The sequence below is a fragment of the Myzus persicae genome, unplaced genomic scaffold (genome assembly GCF_001856785.1).
Source record: "Myzus persicae strain clone G006 unplaced genomic scaffold, MPER_G0061.0, whole genome shotgun sequence".
In the NCBI taxonomy this organism is placed as follows: domain Eukaryota; kingdom Metazoa; phylum Arthropoda; class Insecta; order Hemiptera; family Aphididae; genus Myzus; species Myzus persicae.
The window spans coordinates 84,734-105,977 of record NW_019103912.1 but is presented as its reverse complement, the minus strand read 5'-3'; the positions used below and the strand labels follow the sequence as shown (position 1 = coordinate 105,977).

The window sequence follows — 21,244 nt, the reverse complement described above, 5'->3', positions numbered from 1 at the left end:
TTATACATTTACCCGGAAAATTACTGTCAAGTGATAAAAGTATCAGCCTGTCACACACACACACACACACACACACACACACACACACACACACACACATACAGTAATAATATGTAATGTGTGTATAACGATCATATTATTTATGTACCTACATTAATAATGATATTATTATTTATGCATTAAACGTAACCGCGGCGTGTGTGCGGGATAGTAGTTATGTGTAACACGTTACACACGAAGGTATCCAGACGCTGCAAGAACATAATATAATACCTATTATACATATATATATATATAATATTATTGTACACATGTTACATATTTATTCATTATAAACCTTGTTAGTTATTGTTATATGGGCCATAACGCATGTTATACGGAATTGATGAAAGCCGCTTCCTGCTGCAGTATACCTCTGCAACTACAATGGTACAGCTACCACGGTCGCAGGAGTCATTTTTGCCGAGTTATAACTATTATAACGCGTGTTATCGTAAACCAAGTCGCGTTATTGTTTTGATAGTTTTCTGTGTAATATAAAAATACAATAATTACCGCCCGGACGACGTCATCTGTTTCCGTGTGAGCAAATCACACTCTCGCTCATGATACGATACACGCACGAAACGATAATAATTAATAATTACATAACCTGTACCCGCCTATGGTACAGGTACCTAATTGTTCTTGCCTAAAACCGTGCGCCTACCTATATAGGTATAATATATGGGTATCATTTTTGTCCGACTGGTTTTTTTTTTCACCGAGTTCGTATTATAATTCACATATAGTGCGTTTTGATGTGTGCCTCGATGTCGTGTCATGTGTCATAACTATGTGACCTTTGACTTCTATCGTCATAATTACCCAGGTGGATACATAATAATAATAATAATAATAATAATAATATCACCCTTTGGATGCCAGCAGCGTGTCTGTCGTCACTCGTCAGTGTATTATATAGCCAAGCGTGTATACGACGACGAATATGCGTCCGAAAAGGAGAGAAACGATTCGAAAATCCGTCGGGTGGTCGCTGCAGAAGTCGTGGGGAAAGCGTAGATAGGGGAAAAACCGTATATGTACCTACATACCCGCCGCGTATACTACAAGCAATGCGTGTTTAATTAACTTAATTGGACGTTAATGTAATATTATACTATTATATGTTTTCAGAGAAAGTTTACCGATTCTGTTCTTTAATTTTTTCACGGACATAATACAAGTAGGTAAACGCGTTACGCATTACATTATTATCATTATTATTATTATTATTATTATTTGATATTATCAAATGCTTTTCGGCGGATAGACACGTCTTGTACACACGTGGGCAAGTACGGTGATGTGTACCTACCTAAATATGCCACAATAACATTAGAGCATATAGTGCGTATAGACGCGTAATATTATGCGATGTGTTTAATTGCATGGCGTTTCGTTTAATAATGCAATTAATCGAAAAACAATGGCGGCCGAAGGACGAATCGGTTTCGGTTTTCAAATCGAATTAGGACTTGGGAGCTCGCGTTTGCCGACCGCACAGAGCTGCAGCCGCACGGAGACTTGACGGGTCTAGTCGCTGTAGTTTATGCGTACAACCATAACATTTTAATATAATATACGCAAAGTGCGTCGAGGATAGAGTCGGTCGCCGTTGGCTTGGCAGGTCGTCGCCGCTCGTCGTACCTATATATTATTATTATTATTATTATTATTATTATACACGGCCATAGATAATGCGCCTTGTCATAATGTTTTTACGGTCTTTGGTCGTGGCAATCAAATAATAATAATATACATATACAAACATTTGTGTGTTTCAGCAACTCACGTCATTAGCGCGAATGTGTTTGCGAAACACCATATAGTCGTCACCGTTGCCACACATTGTACTGTAGGGACCTTACATAGAATCTCGCAGAAAACCGCAACTTAGCTGCTGTGCCTAATATTTTACAAGTATTGTATCGGAGAAAAAATATAAATGCAATTTCGAATACTTCCGTCACCGGGCGAATTGATAATATCATTCTATTATATTATCGTTTTTGTTTCGACCGGGTCAAGTGTTAAGAATCGATTAAAAATCGAAATTGATTTACTTATGTTAGTTTAATAATAGTATAGTAATTATATTGACCTACCTACCTGGTATGTTATTGCAGTTGCATGCGATGGAAATAACTGACTTGTTACGAGTAATATATATATATATAATATGTAAGATTCCAATCAATACTATCGTGACCATCGAATCAAAATATTAGTGAATATATTTACTCAAGCATTAGGTCTTAAACAAGATCTTGACGATTAAGTTTTATAGTATTTCCCTCATACGTTTTGGGAAAATGAATGACTAAATACGTTCTATTTGAAATCGATTATACTAATAGAGACGCAGGTTTACTGCCCAAAAATTGATCATAAAATATGATAAGCGCACTATGATTATACCGAGTATAATGCCTAATGACAATCAGAAATTTTTGTAATTTGTAATTTATAACCGGGCAAAGAATTTTTCTTGTTAAATTTATTTTGTTTCCACATAATATAACATGTTAATACAAGTTTGATAAATGTTTATATTACATTATGTATAGGTATATGCATCGCAACTGCAAAGAATTTAAAATGTGAAACTATCATAAATATATAGGCGTGAGAGTGAGATAAAATAAACGTGTAAATAAAATCTAAACTTTTTTTACTTAAATTACCGAAGAAAAGTAACATATTATTACTATTATTATATAATTGAGTAAAATATAATACTTTAAAATACCTATATTATATCAATTCAAATAAATATAGTTACTTAGTTATATTCAAGCGGGAATGTCTCATTAACCTAATCATACTACACGCTAGTGTCAATCTGTGTATTATTAAGCTAACGTTTTGCAACAAATGTAATCGTTATTAACCTCTTTAACCACATCAAAAAAAATACATTGCACAAGTTTATTTGTGGTTAATATTCTGCCCACCTAGTTAAATGGGATTTGTATATTTAAGAGATTAACAAACACTTTACAGAGATTGGCTTTATTTTAAAAATTCTGTAAACAACAATATTTATTCATAGCTTTTGTTTATTAATCATGATTTTCATAGGCAATAGTCAGCACAAGCATACCTACGTTATTCTAAAAACAGTTTTACTGTTATATGAAAAATTTGTATTTTGCTATTTTAGACTAGCTTAGTCTCGGAGTGATGAATATTGTATTGATTGTATTGATTGTCCTATATTGTGTGTTTTTTCGTGTCTGAAGACACTTTTTCTAGTAGAAAAGTTTTTTCCAATTATTAACTCTGAGAGTGGTTTAAGTAGAAATTGGATCAAGTTTGTATTCGGTGTGTCAAAAGTAGGATTTTTTCAGTATTTTTAAAAATAATCGGAAAATACATTACCAACATTTCTTAAAATTGTAATATTTTTATTTAAATAATTGCTGATTAGCGGTGTTTTCGAAAAAATGATCATCTCCGTAGATAATCGTTTTTCGTATACGATGATTAGTCAATTTATTGAATTGAAATTTAACACATCCATTGCAGTAGCGTAATTGTAAGTGTAACCTAACACTTGTCGATATATATCCATATAGGACATAGGTACATCTATGCCACGATCACAGTTAGAAGAGACAGCAAACAGTAAGAAGGGTAATATTTTTTAAATCAAAAGTCCATTTAGTTATAAACGAAAGATACAATGATGATAATATCCTTACTTTGATACATATTATTGTTATTTTACAATATACACATGATGAATATAAACAAATTACAAATTATCACTCACTAGTTAGGTTAGTAAAAATGTTTCTAAGAAAAAGAAACTCATTTCAATTTGTAAGTCATTGCGGATACAAAATAAGTAAGTGACACATATAAATTTTAAAAATATGCGTACTAACTTATCGTGATCAGGTGATCTACACATTTTATTAAAATACTTCGGGCTGTATAATATGTTTCAGCTCGTTATTTTCAATTTTTTTTTTTTAAGAGGAAACGCGTTTTTTCCTTCTCTCTTCTCGCTCATATATCGTAAACCTATTCTGCGACGACAAGTTGCTGTGACATTTGAAATAATTGCTGTAGAAGTCTGTGTTATTTTTTCCCGAAAATCCAGTTTACTAAGAATAGATCGTAAAAGTGATCGAACGGTTTCGCTAATCGCACGGGCGTACGAAATGTATGCATTTCGAGGATTCTTCGCTATGATCGAGTGACTTACTACAATATTATTATAACAATTACGATGTCCATTAGAATACGTTAGATAAAGATTTCGTTTTAAGTATACGAAAATCACTAATTTGTTTTCTAACACAGTCGAACGAACTGTGGCTGCACGCTGCACTCAATAAATATTATGATGCATAATGTGTGTAAATCGCACATGTGAAAGTGTAGTGCAGTTCATAATATGAAACTTTAAACTTTCGAGAGTGCAGTTGTGATGCACGCGATTGCTGAGTGCATTTCAGCTGCAGTGGCGTTATTTTCGTTGTGAACTCCATGACATCGTTATTATAGAAAATTATTATATTAATGAGACGCGACATAATAATAATTATAATAATGACATACAAGACTGGGAACCACATTGTACACCTACTATATCTACCTACCTACCTACATGCCTACCTATATAATATAATAACACTCATAATATTGCACTTGCTGCAAAACGTGCAGCAGTGTTAAATTCACATTGTATGTTATTTGAATCGATATAATTAATAAGGTACCTACGTTTTAATTTACATACAGTGCAATGTACAACGCACGACGGCACGATGATGTATGTCCACAGGTATACATATTTAAACACCGTTTCAAAGATATATTATGTATACGGCTATATAAAATCGTTTAACATCTCTGGTGTCACATAGGTATGTATGATATGATGCAATTTCCTTCGTTTATCATTATGATGACTGTTATTAAAACGGTAGTACTCACATTTTTTTTTTTTTTTTATAACGATGCCTGCTACAGTATGTGAACGAAAAAACATCAAGATAAAAATGAAAACGAACTCATTATTTCAGTTCGACTTACACCGTTCAGATAGTGTTAACGCCGTAATCGTATTATTCTACTTAGAAAGTTACATGTTTCAGCTACGTAACGGAGGCACACAAGTGAAATAATAAGTAAGTGCTAATATGAGATCCGATCTAGAATTTTTGTACGTTATTTTTGATTTTAATTGAGTATACTTTTGCTGCATATGTTCAGAAACGTGATGGAAAATCTTCGACTACTAATCTAACTGTAAAAATGGGATACATACGACGGTTATCCGGCTATATTATTTTATAATCTTTCGTATATTTCGAGCACAGTATACTGTTTCTTGTAATATTATGTTTTCGTTTCGTTTGACCGAAATATAACAGTAAAATACTTAGGTACTGCACTAGAGCATTGAAATCGTGTTTATAATATTATACCTAATATACCTACGTATAATATGATAATAACTTGCGTAATATTTCGTTCGATCGAACGGACGACGATTGATGTTGAATAATTTGTTCTAACCATTAAATATATTAAAATATTTTAACTAGAAAGTATACTCACGTCAATATGTATCTGAAAAAGTTTTGACAAAAACCAAATCGAATTATAAAAAACATCGGCGTATTATATATTATAATATACGCCAACCAACTGCAAACCGAACCCATCATAAAAAATTCTGGTTCACGTCGCCGGTTCACATTCTCGACACATAATAGGTACCTATGCCAATTAATTTATATTTGTTATTCTGGGATGCGTATGCTCTGATAGTCTACAAAAATATTATATTATAACGTGGAGTACTTACACGTGGATTCGTGATGTATACATAAGTTATGTTTAGTTATTTGTTTATTTTTATATCGAACATCATATCCATGAAAACCGTTTACATATACGCTCGCGCTTGACTGCATTTGAAATACAAAGGATAAACAGTAAAGATAAAAAAATATCGTACAAACAGTAGATAGCAGAGTGAATATATAGTGATGTTTTTCTGCGTGCTCAACGGTCTAAGTAAAATCAAACAATTTAGTACTGCCTTTAAGTCCTGTCGATGTTATTTGTCATGTTCTTCAGAAATACGTAGGTGGGTACAACGCATCGCATTATTGTGCAGCAAAAAGAAAAAATTTACGAACAATTAATTACTGTTTAATAAATTGAAAACTCACAGATTATTTACATATACATTGTATGGCGGACACCCAAATTGAGGAAAGTAAATCAAAGTCAACTACAAGTCTTGAACTACTTGTGTATGTACAAATTTATCTTAATAACCTTTTTCCGCATAATAATTAATTTGTAACTGTCGACTTACACCTATTCGAGTTCATGAATGACGCAAGTACACTTATTGTGGGTCATTATATTATGTACCTACGATACTTCGAGAAGTTTTCAGTTGATAATATAATTATTATGTCAGAGATAATTTGAGATTGTCCGGATAGATTAAAATGTTTAGAGTGTCTCTGCGTGGGACGTGTGTCGTGGTCGAGTTGTAAAAAAAAACAACGATATTCAATGCTACAAATTGAATAAGGTAAAACAGACACGTACACAAGACAGTGACACCTATTATTGTTCTGACCTATAAGCCTATAATAATACTCGGAAATATTCCATACATTCTTCACTGCGCAGTGCCGATCGATTTAAAATATGAATTGATTTTTTTATAAAAGTTGAGATCTATTCCTTCGCAAGACAACGATAATATTATGATTATTATGACAGTTAATAGAAACTATTTTTATACAAAGTAATATAACATCAACAATTATTTACCCTTAGATATAGGAAGTTTAACCTGAGCTCAGAACACGTGTACTATGTATAATATTAAACTCAGGATTTGAATTAACAATAATTTTACACTGTTTTTTCTTTTAGTTAATATCTTTTAATACTAGAGTCAGCTCTAAATAAAACAATCTTGAACACCAATCTTAAATTGATTATTTTTAGATTATTATAGCAATATAGCGTATGCTATACAAATAAATAATAATTCATACTCAAAATGATTCGTGATTACATACTAAAAAAAAATTACAGGTTTACCTACCTACATAAATACATAATAATATTATCGAATAAAAGTTAGTATAATATTTTGAAATCCCGCCATTACACGCGGCTATTTAGAAGATAAAATAACAACTAAATAATACTAAATTAAGATTTTTTTTTTTTAATCTGTTATTTACTGATTGGAAATAATTTATAACTTACCTTTTAAACTGTGAAATGTTTTTGCACATTATTGAAATATAATATACGTTTATATGAGTTGTAATATACACTTACTAATGGGCCATTACAATTAATGAAGTTATAAATTGTTAAATATGTTTTTAATTATCTAAATTTAATTCCAAAATGAAATAAAAACTATTTGTCATCTAATGTTTTACATATATCAAACGTTAATATTTTCAAAATATATCTTACAACGCATTTTGATTTTATATTGACTGTTGACCTGACTAAATTTTGGGAATGATTTTTTAAGCAGTTGATTAGTAGTTAAAATTAATATTTAATATTTTATCGGAAAAATAAACATAGATATAAGGAATCAAAAGTGATTATGTTTATGTATCGTGTGCCGAGGATTGTAAAGTACGAAACTTATATTTCATAACCGATTAAATCAACACTCAGACTGATAAGGTAAAATCGAATTGAATTATTTAATACTGAGATTATGTTGTGATTTTGCAGGTCAGAACACTCTAAATTGATCAGAGAATAGTTTAAAAAAGAGAGCTATAGCTATCTATTTGGTTGTCATATATTACTGACATCGCCGTTATGCGTGAAACATTATTTTGGATTCTTGCATCAAAATCGAATTTAAAAAAAATTAAAAATACGAAAGCAACAAGTTTGTAATTAAAAACTGATCTTAAACAAGTTGTTAATTTTCTCGAAACAAACGTACAGAGAACCATGATAGCCGCAGGTATATGAGGTCAACCATTTTTGGAACGCGAAGATTTTGACAAGAGGGCATTCCCAAACACGTCGTGTTCCATGTTTAGCAATTTAAAAATAATTATTGATTAACAGAGAATTTGAAATTTTATATTTATCTGTTATTAAAATCTCAAACTTTTGCAAATTTATATTTTCTTTTTTGACTTTTAATTATTGTACACTTTAGCACATGATCCCAATAATATTATTATAAATCTTAAATACAAAAATGTAATTAATTGTGTTCTTGGACGACTAAGCATTATACGTAGGTACCCAAAGATTAAAATTTAAAACATTAACTGAGAACAAAGTTATGTTTTTCAAGTTCAAGATATCGAATCTTATAAAATTATATCACATAAATTACAGTGAGTAATATTATCTTCTTCTTTTATATTATTCAAAACAATTAATTTTGTTATGAAGAGTAAAATACGAATTTTATGTTCAGCATACATACCTATTCGATTCAAATCATTAGGCTTAAACCATTCATTAGTGTCATGTACAAAATATGACATTAAAAGAATTAAAATCAAGAATAAAATGCAGTTATTTTTAGTACCATGTGTGTTTTTCGTTTTAAACAGCAAGAAGAGAAATTGGATGATTGAATGAAAAAAGTGAAAGTCTTTACAGAAAAAAAGATTCAAGTTCGTGGAATTCAATTAATGACATCGAGAAATGTATTTGGTGACGTTATTAATGAAACTAAGTAAACAATCTCATCGCTGAAGACGATAATATGATTCTTTGTTCAATTGTCATAAGTATTGATGAGAAGACATGTTTTATAATACAGGTATAGTATATCATTATAAATGACTTAGCTATCAAGTCTACCTTTTAATACTTATATTAAGATTTTTATTTTAAACAGTATTTATTCACGAATGTAATTTTAATAAAAATACTCAATTAAGATCCATCCACATTACACAATATAATATTATGCATAGTAAATTTGAGAATTTGGAAAAAATAGGAATAATATTGTAAACAATAGAAACTGCTGAGATAGAAAAACACACGAATATAGTATCACTCGCAGACTCCGATGAATCTGCACTTGAAATTCGAATGTTTAAATCGTCAGGTTATAGGCAAAATTAAAGATATCAGAATTACGAGAACCATAATTTAGTCTTGGATCGATGTTCATAGTTGAGTAAATATTTACTTGCGTATTATGTAAATCAGAAATAAATAATAAAATGCCTGTACAACAGATAAAGTCAGAAGGTCTAATCTAATCGATAATTTTTAAAGACACGAATCATGTTTTGCACATTTAATGACAACTATGAATTTGTCTAAGATATATAGCGGATCAATTGTTGTTGTAAATCAATGACTTATTAACTTTTAGTATATCATATCATACAATGCGTAAAATAAAGATAAGCACGACCACATTTATATTATGGTCTAAGTTTAATCGTTCACAATTTGTTTTTCACTCTGCAGGTTGGTACCTGGACGTCCTGTACGTTGAACATACCTGTATACCATATTACAAATAACAACATTATGTAGCACGAAGTCATAAACAATAGTATATACATTTATAATTTCAAATATTTCGCTATTTATAATATGTACCTCACTACATAGTATGTATGTATACACTACTATTGATAAAATATATGACGTATTCTTTGTGTGCATTAAAACCACTTTAAAAAGTAGAAAGATATTTACTCGTAAACGTTTTTTCTATAAAGAATATCGTGAAATAACAATGGAGAATTCCGACTTTTATGATAATAGACAGCGCACGCATTGTCAATTCGAATGAAAATAAATTATAAATTTATTATTATTATTAATATTATATACATCATTTGTAAAGAAATAACGAAATTCTCAACTGATAAAATACAAACAGCATTACGTCGAATAAAATGATATAACTACAAAACACACTATCGAAGTGTCTAGTGTCCCTGCAGTATAGGTATTTGGGATATTGAAAACATGTCTGCGGTATGAGTGAAATTTTTGTAAATTTAAAACTTAACAATTTGTTTCGATGATGACAGAATTTCTTGTGGACATAATACTGAATTCGATGCCATTTTCGATTTTTGCTACTCTGTGATTTATTTGTGACAACGGACTCGTATTGTGGACGAATTAATATTAAACCATATTATTACTATGTTATTTTATGTTGATAAAAATTATGTGCATTCTTTTAATATATATTATATTATCTTTAAAGCGTTTTATTATTAAATGTTTAACTAAACACAATTAATATCGACTAAATATTTAGTATGTTACATCATAGCCATTTTTAACTCAGCGTTGATAAATGTTTAGTTATTTCTGATATATTCTTGTATCTATCTATTATTTTATTCTATAAAATCGTGAGATTGTATTCTTATTGAATATTCAAACGTTCCAACATACACTGAATTTTGTAAACTTTTAATTTTACACGAGAACAATATCATCAAATTAATAAGTAAAAATATTATAAATAATATAATAGGTAGTTATTAGTTATTATAATATAGTTTTTATTTTGTTCAAGAACAACTGCCTATTGAGTTTATAAGTCAAAACAATTATAGCGTTGGGTGCAAACAGTCCGATAGGTTTAGTAATTTGGGTTATAGTAGTTATTAGTTATCATATTGAAGTTTTCGTTTGATGTGCTTCGGCTTCGGAGTCTGTGCGAGCAATGGAGAGATGTTATAATATTATGTTAATGGTGCATCACATTATTATTATTATTATTGGATTGCGTGCAAAATATAAAAGATTCAAAACTATTGGTAGGTAGTCAGAGAACAAACAGTACCTAAAACAATTTGAATAACAATATGAGCGCATTTGTTCGTTAATAGAAAGGTGCGAATTGCGTCGTATTTATTTATCGGCTCTTTGAAGCGTATTACCATATTTGCCTCGCCAAAACTTGTATAATAATCGTGTAAACGCCGACGCCACCGTGTCAGAGCACGCGTACTTGCTAGTAATAAGATTAAGTAACCCGGACACGGCATAATTTATTTACGATGGACGAAAATTTTTGCTCTACAACGACCGTATTCCTTATAATATTGTCGTATTAAAATCGGGCAGGGCTGTAATTGGACGCGGAGGGCTGTTGTTTGACAAATACATTAAAAGGCACTACTCACGTATAATTATTAATATGTGTCTATACTTATGGACTTGATATAATTACACCTATAGGTATATATTATATGGTTTCGTGCGGCCATCACGACTTGGATAGAAATTATACACTGCAACAGCGCTGTGCGAGAAAAGTTTCAGTAAGTATAAAATTAGATTTAAAAGAAAAAAAAAATGTTAGAATTGTATACCAGCCGTCTGTGTATAAAGTATATAGCGTGTCACGAGGACAGGTTTTTTATTATCATACATTTATACGTAGGTACTACCTACGTGTTATGTTTAATGTTTAAAATCTCGGAAAATCACATGGTGATATTATTTATTCATTTTCACTTCAAGTATGATATATACATTTAAATATAAAACACATATTATGGTAAATAAAATATCTGCCATATACGTGCGGGTCAAACTAAACTGTCATACGATTTGTGTGCCCTCTCTATAGTATAATATATATATATTGTGATTCACCGAGAACCCCATTTTTCTTGTACAATGAATTTACTCAAATTCTAATTTTCTGAATTTCGTAATCATTATTTAGATTTGTACACCATGTGTAATGTGTCGATACAAACTTCTTTTTTTTTGACTAGGTAGGCATAAATTATTTTAAGTTAATTATTTTTTCTAAATCAAAACTGGGACGAATAGTTTCTGAGTAATCAATATGTATAAACATATATTGTACCTACTAGGAATAATAGTCCTTAAAAATGGTTTCATATGTATCAAAAACAGATTATGTAACATTGAATATAGTGTGTATATCTACATTCAAATGTTTTTACAAATTATAAAATATAGATGGATCAATACTTTTTTATAACCATTAATTGTTGTTAAAGTTTTAAAATCATCAAAGCACGCCCACATCTTCTAAACACATTAAATAATGGACATATATATTCGTAGGTTAAGTTATTTAAACTCAAAAACTAAGTATTTACTTGCTCGAATTTCGATACACCGACATTTTCAAAAGATTCATCAAATTAACATTTTACAGAAAAAAAAGAGTGATTGTCATTTGAAAACCAAAAACTGTATCGCGCCACCGTGCGTTTCTTAACTGGTATAGAAATATATTATCAATTGAAAACATTCTTCTTTTTTTGAGTAATACTTACACACTTAAAAATTCCAAAAACCAGAATTTTAATACATTCATTATTACAGAGAAAAATGAGAGTCAGCACTCTTTGCGAATCACCGCCATCGTGGTGTATACTGTACACTTTATATCTTTCGTATGATATACTCATATTGTGTTGTACCTATATATATATACTGCAGTATAGATATTACTTCGATGATCATTGGTATTCGGAAAAGATATTGCTATTACAGAACGAGCAAAACGCTCTGGGTCCCGGCACGAGTCCGTAATGTACAGATTGTACATTAAAATATAATATATTATACGTTTACAAGACTAGTAAAGCTAGAACGAGATATCGACAACGGGCAAAATACACCGAGCATTATTACGAACGAATCATTATCTTTTTACAGTGCAGATATGGATGTGTATAATGCGTGTATTCTATATATGACACGTATCGGCGAGTTCTGGTGTTTTCGAGTTCGTAATGATCGAGAGTTGAATGTCGGTAGTCAGTAGTGTGAAAACTTCCGATCATGTTGCGTCGTCAGATTACGTTAGACGAAAAAATCGGTATAATACGGCGGTTGGAGAACGGCGAGGGAACCGACGCAATCGCCAAAGAATTTAGCGCCTCGTCGTCGACGATTTCCACCATATGGAGCAGACGGGATTCGTTGAAAACGATGTTTGAGAACACGTCACTTCGGACCAAACAGTTGCGGACTGCGCAGCACATCGACCTCGAAGAAGCTGTGCTTGCGTGGTTCAAAAAACAACGATTGGCGAACGTGCCCGTTAGTGGTCCCATGTTGAAAGTAAAAACTGAACAGCTGGCTGAAGGATTGAAGATGGAGGATTTCAAGTGCTCTGCATCTTGGATTCTGAGCTTCCGCCAACGGCACAACATTGGTTTCGGCAAGATGGCGGGTGAGTCAACGGCGGTGTGTTCCAAGTGTCACGACGACGTATGGCCAGGTTACGAAGATGATGAATTTTGTTGTGAAATTCTTGAATCAGATCTAGATGGTTTCGACATAGTCTTGACTCCTGATAACTCAAAGCGAATAAGTGGTTCAGGATGATATTTCTGTCGAACCTGATGATGATTTTGGAACTATACCGTCAATATCCGAAGCTCGTGCTGCAACGATGACTCTTAAAAAAAATTGACTACATAAAAAACGACAAAGATGTTAGGAAAAAGCTTTGATTTTATTAGAACCTTCTGTTGACACTAAAATATATTTTATGGAGCAAAGTTCGATCAAGGTTTATTTTCAGGAAATTAAATTCAAGTGATGATATATTATATTATATATATTATATTGTATTAATAATTTAATTTGTAATTATTTGACGAGAGGAGTATAGCAATAAACTTGGATTATAACTCAAGTAGAATCGTCTGTTCTGTTGATATTTTCCCGCTTTCCGATTATGGCGAGTAGTTATGTCCACTCGTATACAACGAACTAAAGAGTGAATAACGAGCTATGCTGATTACAACGAGAAAACTCGCTGGCCCCCTGGGACTGGTCGTAACCGTTTTCTTTATATTATTATTACGAACAATTAGTTATAAAGTCTTAACTTTTCATTGTTCGATCATCGATACGTGTGTATAGGTTTCAACGTGTTGCATTTAATTTAGTACTCGTGCACATGTAATATTACGCCCTAGATTGATAGTATAAAAAAATACTTAAAAACGTCTGGAGCGAGATACTCATAAATAATATTATATCCTATTACTAGTATTATTGTTATTATTGTTCTTAATACTTTTCGTGTATATTGTTGCGCGCAATTGTTGCAGGATCCTGAGCGTGGAGTATCTATACCTACACCTACCCACCTATCTACCTACCCGCCTACTATTACTATAACTATGCACATAATAGTATGATATAGGTAGTGACAGCGCGCGTATATAATATTGCGTCAAAGAAAGAAAGAACAAAATTACCGAATTCCGAACGACTCGTTCATTATATTATATCGAACGGGCATTATTCTTGCGTATTGTCTTAAATTTAATTTGATTTATGCAATATGCGTTTTGGCCGGGGCAGGAAAAAAAAAGAAATAAACATAAAATCTCGTGTATTCGGACGCCCGCGAAAACCAATCGACGTACGCACATACTATTCTCGTTATGTACCTATATAATATTATTATATTATGTAGGTAATATTATTTTTATTATTATTATTATTATTATTATTATCATGATTGAGTTACGTAACCGAAATATTCACGTGTCATTCGTGTGCGGATAGTTACGGCGAACACACGCAATCTAACACTATATAATACTGCAGATGCCTGGTGCACATACCGCTTTATATACAATATATATATTATATATAGGTACGTATATGAGTGTAACAAGACGGAATTAATACGATTTGTTTACGTAAGTCAAAGGCTCATGAGAATTCGTTCAATTAAAAGGACGTACACACATAGGACTATAGGAGGTAGCTGTATAATAATATATATACAATATATTATTAGGTGTATAGATTTTCGCCGTGGATTACGTGTGCCGATAATTGCGTTTCGATACACGTCTGTGGGTGTTTCAGAAAATAAAAAATAGTAATAATAACAATAATAGTAATGAAATAAACGTGCGGAGTACAATGTTCATTATTGCCAGTTGGTGATCGTGGTAAATTATGTAACCCGAGCTGACACCGGCACACCCCACAAGAGTTACCTCTACCACTCTGCGGATATCGATGGCTTACGGAATATCGAATATAGGTAGGTACCTACCTATAAATATTATACCGGACACTGTATACCTAGGGTATTTAATTTTCTAGGTTTTTGGTCAAAAAAATATATTCCTTGGTGATATCATAGGCATTGGTGAGCGTGAATATTGGATATACCTATGAAATGGAAAAACGAGAATAACTAGGTCACAAGAATCGGAAATATTATTAGTAGGTATTTTTATAAGTAGGTATTAAGCTTGTCGTTTATGTAATTATATTGATAATACCTAGTATTACCTACGTATATGCGGTTATGTCATAATATATATTATTGTGAGTAGTTGTGACATGGTATCATATTATATCTGGATATTGAATCCCTCTGCACATTACACTAACGAGGACCGAATATTAAAATTTATAATATATTTATATAATATCTTATTGATACTAGTTATTATAGTTTAAATAGTAAAATAGCTGTTTTCCATGGTACTGCCACCCTTGAAATAGGTACTGAAACGAGGGTCCCTCTCATGGCTGTTGGACAATTTACACATTTTAATTGATTAGCTACATTTTATCAATATAAACAAGATGTTTAATAGTTACGTGTATATCAGTTAATGTGGAACAAAAATTAAATAACATGCAGATTTACCGTACAAACACATACTTATTGCAGAGAATTAGGAGATTGCCTAATATAAGTAATAGGCAATAATAATATTTGTGTTATGTGACTGTACGAGGTTAGAAATTAGAATATACATACGTCGTTGATATTATTATAATAATAATTACAGATTGTTGCTCGACATGATTTACTTAATTTAAGTAATTTTCTTGTGTAGGTACATATTGTGTGTCTGTAACTCTGAACTCTGAAGTCACTTTTTAAAGTAGAAAAAAGATTTTCAACTTCTATGCAGGTTTCTGGTACCAAAATTGATGTAGTTTGCAATTTGATTACATTTATTAGTACTTTTTAAACAAAATGGGAAAAACGAAAAAAATATTACGAACATTTGTTGACATTTTAATCCTTTTAGTTTTTATGAAAATAGTCGTCGTAAAAGTCAGACAGTCTATGCTCGGAATTATTTCGCACAGTGTACAAAGATTTATCATTGAATTCAAATTTAACTTATCCATTACAGTTGCCTACTCAATGATGAGGTACCAATACGACTACAACAAAACGGTTACCTACTCGACAGTTTTTTTTATACACTGGAATTCTCATAAAATGTTAACAAGTATAATATTCTGCTTTTTGTATTTACATACAAATATGTAAAAGAAAATAATCCCTTATAATGTTCATATTCCGAGAAAAAGAGTGTTTATCTTTAAAAGAATAGTTCTGTATAGTAATATAAGTCTCAAAAGCACAGTAATTAGCGTTACTATGTTACTATATTGTGTGCTATCTACTAATGACTAACGACTAACTGAAAATTGAATTACATTAAAATATGTAAATGGACTAATTAACTGTATAAGTATTAAGTAAATGGTATTTGTATATAGATATAAATAACTACTCAAATATTTAAAGATTTAAGTGTATATTTAAAATCTTAAAATTAAATAAATATATATTTGTATTTATATTTAATTTTAAAACCAGTATCACCATTAATCGCAAATCGCAAATCGCAATCGTATTATAATATTCAAACTTTCTAACCTTATCCAACGTTATTAATTTCTTTGTTTTGCACTTAAATCTTTAAATTTTTGAGTAGGTTATTTATGATTACATAAAAATACCATTTACTTAAAGTTTAAAAAAATATTTAGTCCTACACTCCTATATTTTAACACTCACGCACTCACGCCATGGTAAAATGATTTCGATTAAAACTTCTATACAATTATTTGTTTCATAGGTATAGGAACCTATCGTTTTTATTTCAAATAATATAATACCTATGTTCATTGTTGAATTTGATAATCTTCAAAGTAAAAAATTTCATTAGAAAACGATAATTGTTATATTTACCTCTGATATAGTAGTTATACTCGCATGAAAATTACCGAATTATAATAATAATATATACATTATACATTATATTTTATTTTATTTATATACATTATATTTATATTTTTGTGATTCATATTTCATTTATCCATTTCTAGAGAGATAGAACAAACTTTTCGTTTGTAAAATGAATATAATACTTACCCCCAAAATGTATCTGTAAAATACAATGTAGCAATTTAGTGCACTGAGTAAAAAAATGTATAGTAGTATTTTTGCATACATTTATGTTGTCTTACCGAATTGGTAACCGTCAATAACTTGTTTCCAACCTATTATTGACCATTATTATTGATGCAGCTAATACTTTAGTTAGGCCTAAATTTGTAAAGGCAATACATTGCATGTGTACTGACATGAATTTGACTATGTATATGTATGGTTAAAAATGTTTTATTTTTTCTCGATTAATTTATATATTCAACAATAGATTTTTAAGAAAAACATTTAATATCTAATTAGTGTAATAATTATCAAAAATCTAAATCATAATAATATATAGGCTGGTTCACCAAACACACATAACTCCTTTTTTCTTCAATAATGCAGTTATTCAAAATATGATTTTTGGAATTTTTTCACTTAAATTGTTTTTAAAGTTATGGATCTTTATATTATTACTAATCGACTGTGGCAAAACGTGTGTACAACCGAACAATCTATAAGAGTGAAAAAATCATTATCTAAAATAAATTTGGAATAAAAAAATTGAATGGTGTCATTGTGATCGAATAGCAATATTTCAAACTTATTAATAAAGCTGTTAAAGCACAACTGAAAATAATTAAAATGATAAAACATTTTTAGATTTGGAAAAGACACGTTTCTCAAAATGAAAATCCAATTAATGAAAATTTCTATTTGTAATTTGACCGAAAGTAAAAAAATAAAAGCTAAGTCAAAAGTTTTAAAATGTAGTTTTTATTATCACTAGAAATCATACTACTCTACTACCTTATAGTTATGTTATAACGGTTATGGGAAAATGATTGAGTAACACACATAAAAAGAGCACGTGGTACCAGTATCGTGGCTGGGTAATATGAAATAAATATTGAACGATATAGTACAATTTCACTGACAAAATCAAAATTGCTGCGTCTAGGTTAATATTGGAGCTTAAACAAGTTAAACACACTATTGCCAAGTTTGAAGAGAGAATATTTTCGAGATAGCTGTATATCTTTTTTGTAAAATATAGTCTACAATAAAAAAGTTACAGTTTTTTACTTTTTGTTTTTGTAATAATATATATTTTGTGACTCTCAAAAATAAATTATACTGGCCATTGCAGTAACCGTTCTTTGTTGAAAAATATTTTACAAAAAAACATACCTACGATTTAATCTCGAAAATATCTTCCACCTAAAATTCGGGTGAAAGGTGTTTAAACTCTCATACTGACCCAGACGCCACGATTTCGATTTTTCCCAAGTGGAATTAATTTTGCTGTACACCTATATACATTCGTTAGTCAAAAACAGTACGGCGTCCAGTACGCCCAGCCTTGTACGTACATAACACAACATCATAATAACGCACCTGATTATTGTTGCGGATAAAACGTCGAGTAAATATGGATGAAACAAAAAAGTAACAAAGTAAAAAAAAGAAAAGCAACAAAATACGGACCATATTATATCGTTGGTCAAGGACGCGTAGGCCATATTATAATACGATATTATGTGTAGCGGTGATGTGACTTGCGCAAAATTATATCTTTCGGATTGCACCCGGCGGGGGCGTCTGCGACTTAAAACAATACACCGGGAATGATGTAGGTATATTATACACGCACATACACATTATCATTATTATTATTATTATTATTATGATACAACACAATATAAATAATAATGGTATTATGCCGGTGCAGTGTCGCGGCGTAGTGCCCGCCGTCGTCGCCGACGTCGTATTATTATTATTATTATTATTATGTGGAGCACCGGATTTTCGCCCGAAGTGATCTTCGTACACAGTGTCCAACACGTATTGTTTACACTGGCCCAGTTAGCCAAAATAATAATAATATATTATCATCAAGGTCCGCCGCCGCGCCGGTCCGGCTACAGCAGGCGGCTGTAGTAATACTAAACGCCACTGACACCTCAGTTCAAGGACTCGTCGGTTTCGCCTTTTGCGGCTAAATGTCGAAATTCCGACGATACGCTTCCCGCGCATTCATATCATCAGTGAATATATTTTCGATGGATTCGATTTAGGGTCGCCGAGATTAAAATGTTAAACTTATTGGAATGACACGACTACAGTCGGGTACTTGGGTCTCACATGGATTCCGACAGGGTTTCTAATTACTAGTACTACCAACTATTAATATGCGATATGTGTTGATAAAATACGTGTAGACACTGTACATAGTGTTTGGCCGAGCACCCAATTTTCTTTTTTAATATTGAATTTATGGAGCTTTTAAATGTATACTTAAAAACTATTTTTTCAAATTCATGAGATTTGTTTGTACTGCAGGGTCCTGCGGCGATACAAACTTATGTTTTTCAAATGAGGACATGCCTGTTATACCTCACGTTGTTAATCCAGTAACACCAATAAATTCAAATCATATTTAATTCTAAATTTAAATAGACAAGTTGAAACAGAACTTGAGGGCTTAGACTATATTATTTAATGCAACCATTATAATAATTTCTTGTTAATATTAATCAATTTTAATTTAATGGTAGTTACTTATATATTTTCGTTGAAATAATGCATTTACACACAAATATTTTATTCAATTTGCTTATGTTTAAATGCTTTGTTTAAGTACATTATGTCAAATTTTAATTGAATACCGATCGTATTGTGTTAACTTATAAACAAAAGCGTTATTATAATGTGGTCATTCAATGCTTTAATTAAATCGAATTTCCAGTATAGTCATCGCGCCGGTTTCATTATTATTAATAAGGAATCATAATTTTTAACTGTAATACGTAAGTACATATTATAATGCATAAACGTATAAACAACAACCATAATATGTAAGCATTATGAAAATATAATAGGCTTTGTGTCAACATATTACATAAACAATATGTAAATGTAATTAATTGTACGTGTTAAATAATCGAATTAATTGACATAATCAGAGTGAGCACCGAAGAGGATAGTAATCGTGAAAACATCTCAATAATCTTTCAAACATGCTGTAAAAGAATTTAAATTTAAAATATGTTGGATATTATATAATAGCTAACACCATCAATAAGTATAGGTATTGACATCATTTTTTGTTTAAATCAATCACTTGCGGTATAATACAGTACTGTATCCACATATTATATCGATAAGTTCAATGAATAAAATGTGTATATTGCGTATTTCATAAACAATTGTAACATAAAAATGTGGGTGCTCTCTCTTTTGTCTTTGAATTATTGGCCGAGCTACTTGTTGTATGTGGAAATTAGAATTTAAAATAAATTAAACTTCAATTAAACGATAAATAACAATTACATAATACTTTTATTGCAGATATTAAGTTAAATTATAAAACTAATTTTCATACAGATTTGAACGTTGCAAACGATAAAAAGCAGTAATGATCATAAAATAAATTGTGTAATTACAAAATAAAATAGAGTGGATGGATCATAAATTAGACTCAAATAAGCCAACGTTCGTAACATACGTATAAAAAGAATACATGTACAAACGATCAAATTAAATATGAGTTTGCAATTTGAACAAAGATAGTTAGTACCAACAGTAAATAGAATGAATGAACAGATTTTTCAATGTTTCATAAACAATAGAAATATAATTTACATGTGATAAAACGATGTTATAATAGTTTAAATAATAGAATGATCATACCGTATGAATAGAATGTACATTATAATATGAATATTAATAATAACTCGAAAACGGATTCGCATTATATTATTCACAAGAAGAATAATTAATAGTTCCACACCAAACCGAAAAACTAAACCTAAACCTATCAACCTAAGCCTTGACACCGTGAACGCATACAATTTCTAAAAACTATCAACTTATCCAACAAAAAATCTAATATTTACCATAAAAATCAAAAAAATGTACCAATTTAAAATTATATTCAACATTTTTATTTTTCCTCTAAATTATTTATACTCTTCCAGCCGCATATTAATATTGTAATTATTTGAT

At 30.6% G+C, this 21,244-nt stretch overlaps 1 protein-coding gene across 1 annotated transcript; it reads left to right on the top strand.

The window, feature by feature from the left end:
• Window positions 1-12,793: 12,793 nt before the first annotated feature.
• On the top strand, window positions 12,794-13,714 carry LOC111036234 (tigger transposable element-derived protein 4-like). Its single transcript, XM_022318197.1, has one exon. It carries the CDS (start codon window positions 12,853-12,855, stop codon window positions 13,399-13,401), a length of 549 nt encoding a protein of 182 aa, XP_022173889.1. The 5' UTR covers window positions 12,794-12,852; the 3' UTR covers window positions 13,402-13,714.
• Window positions 13,715-21,244: the final 7,530 nt, after the last annotated feature.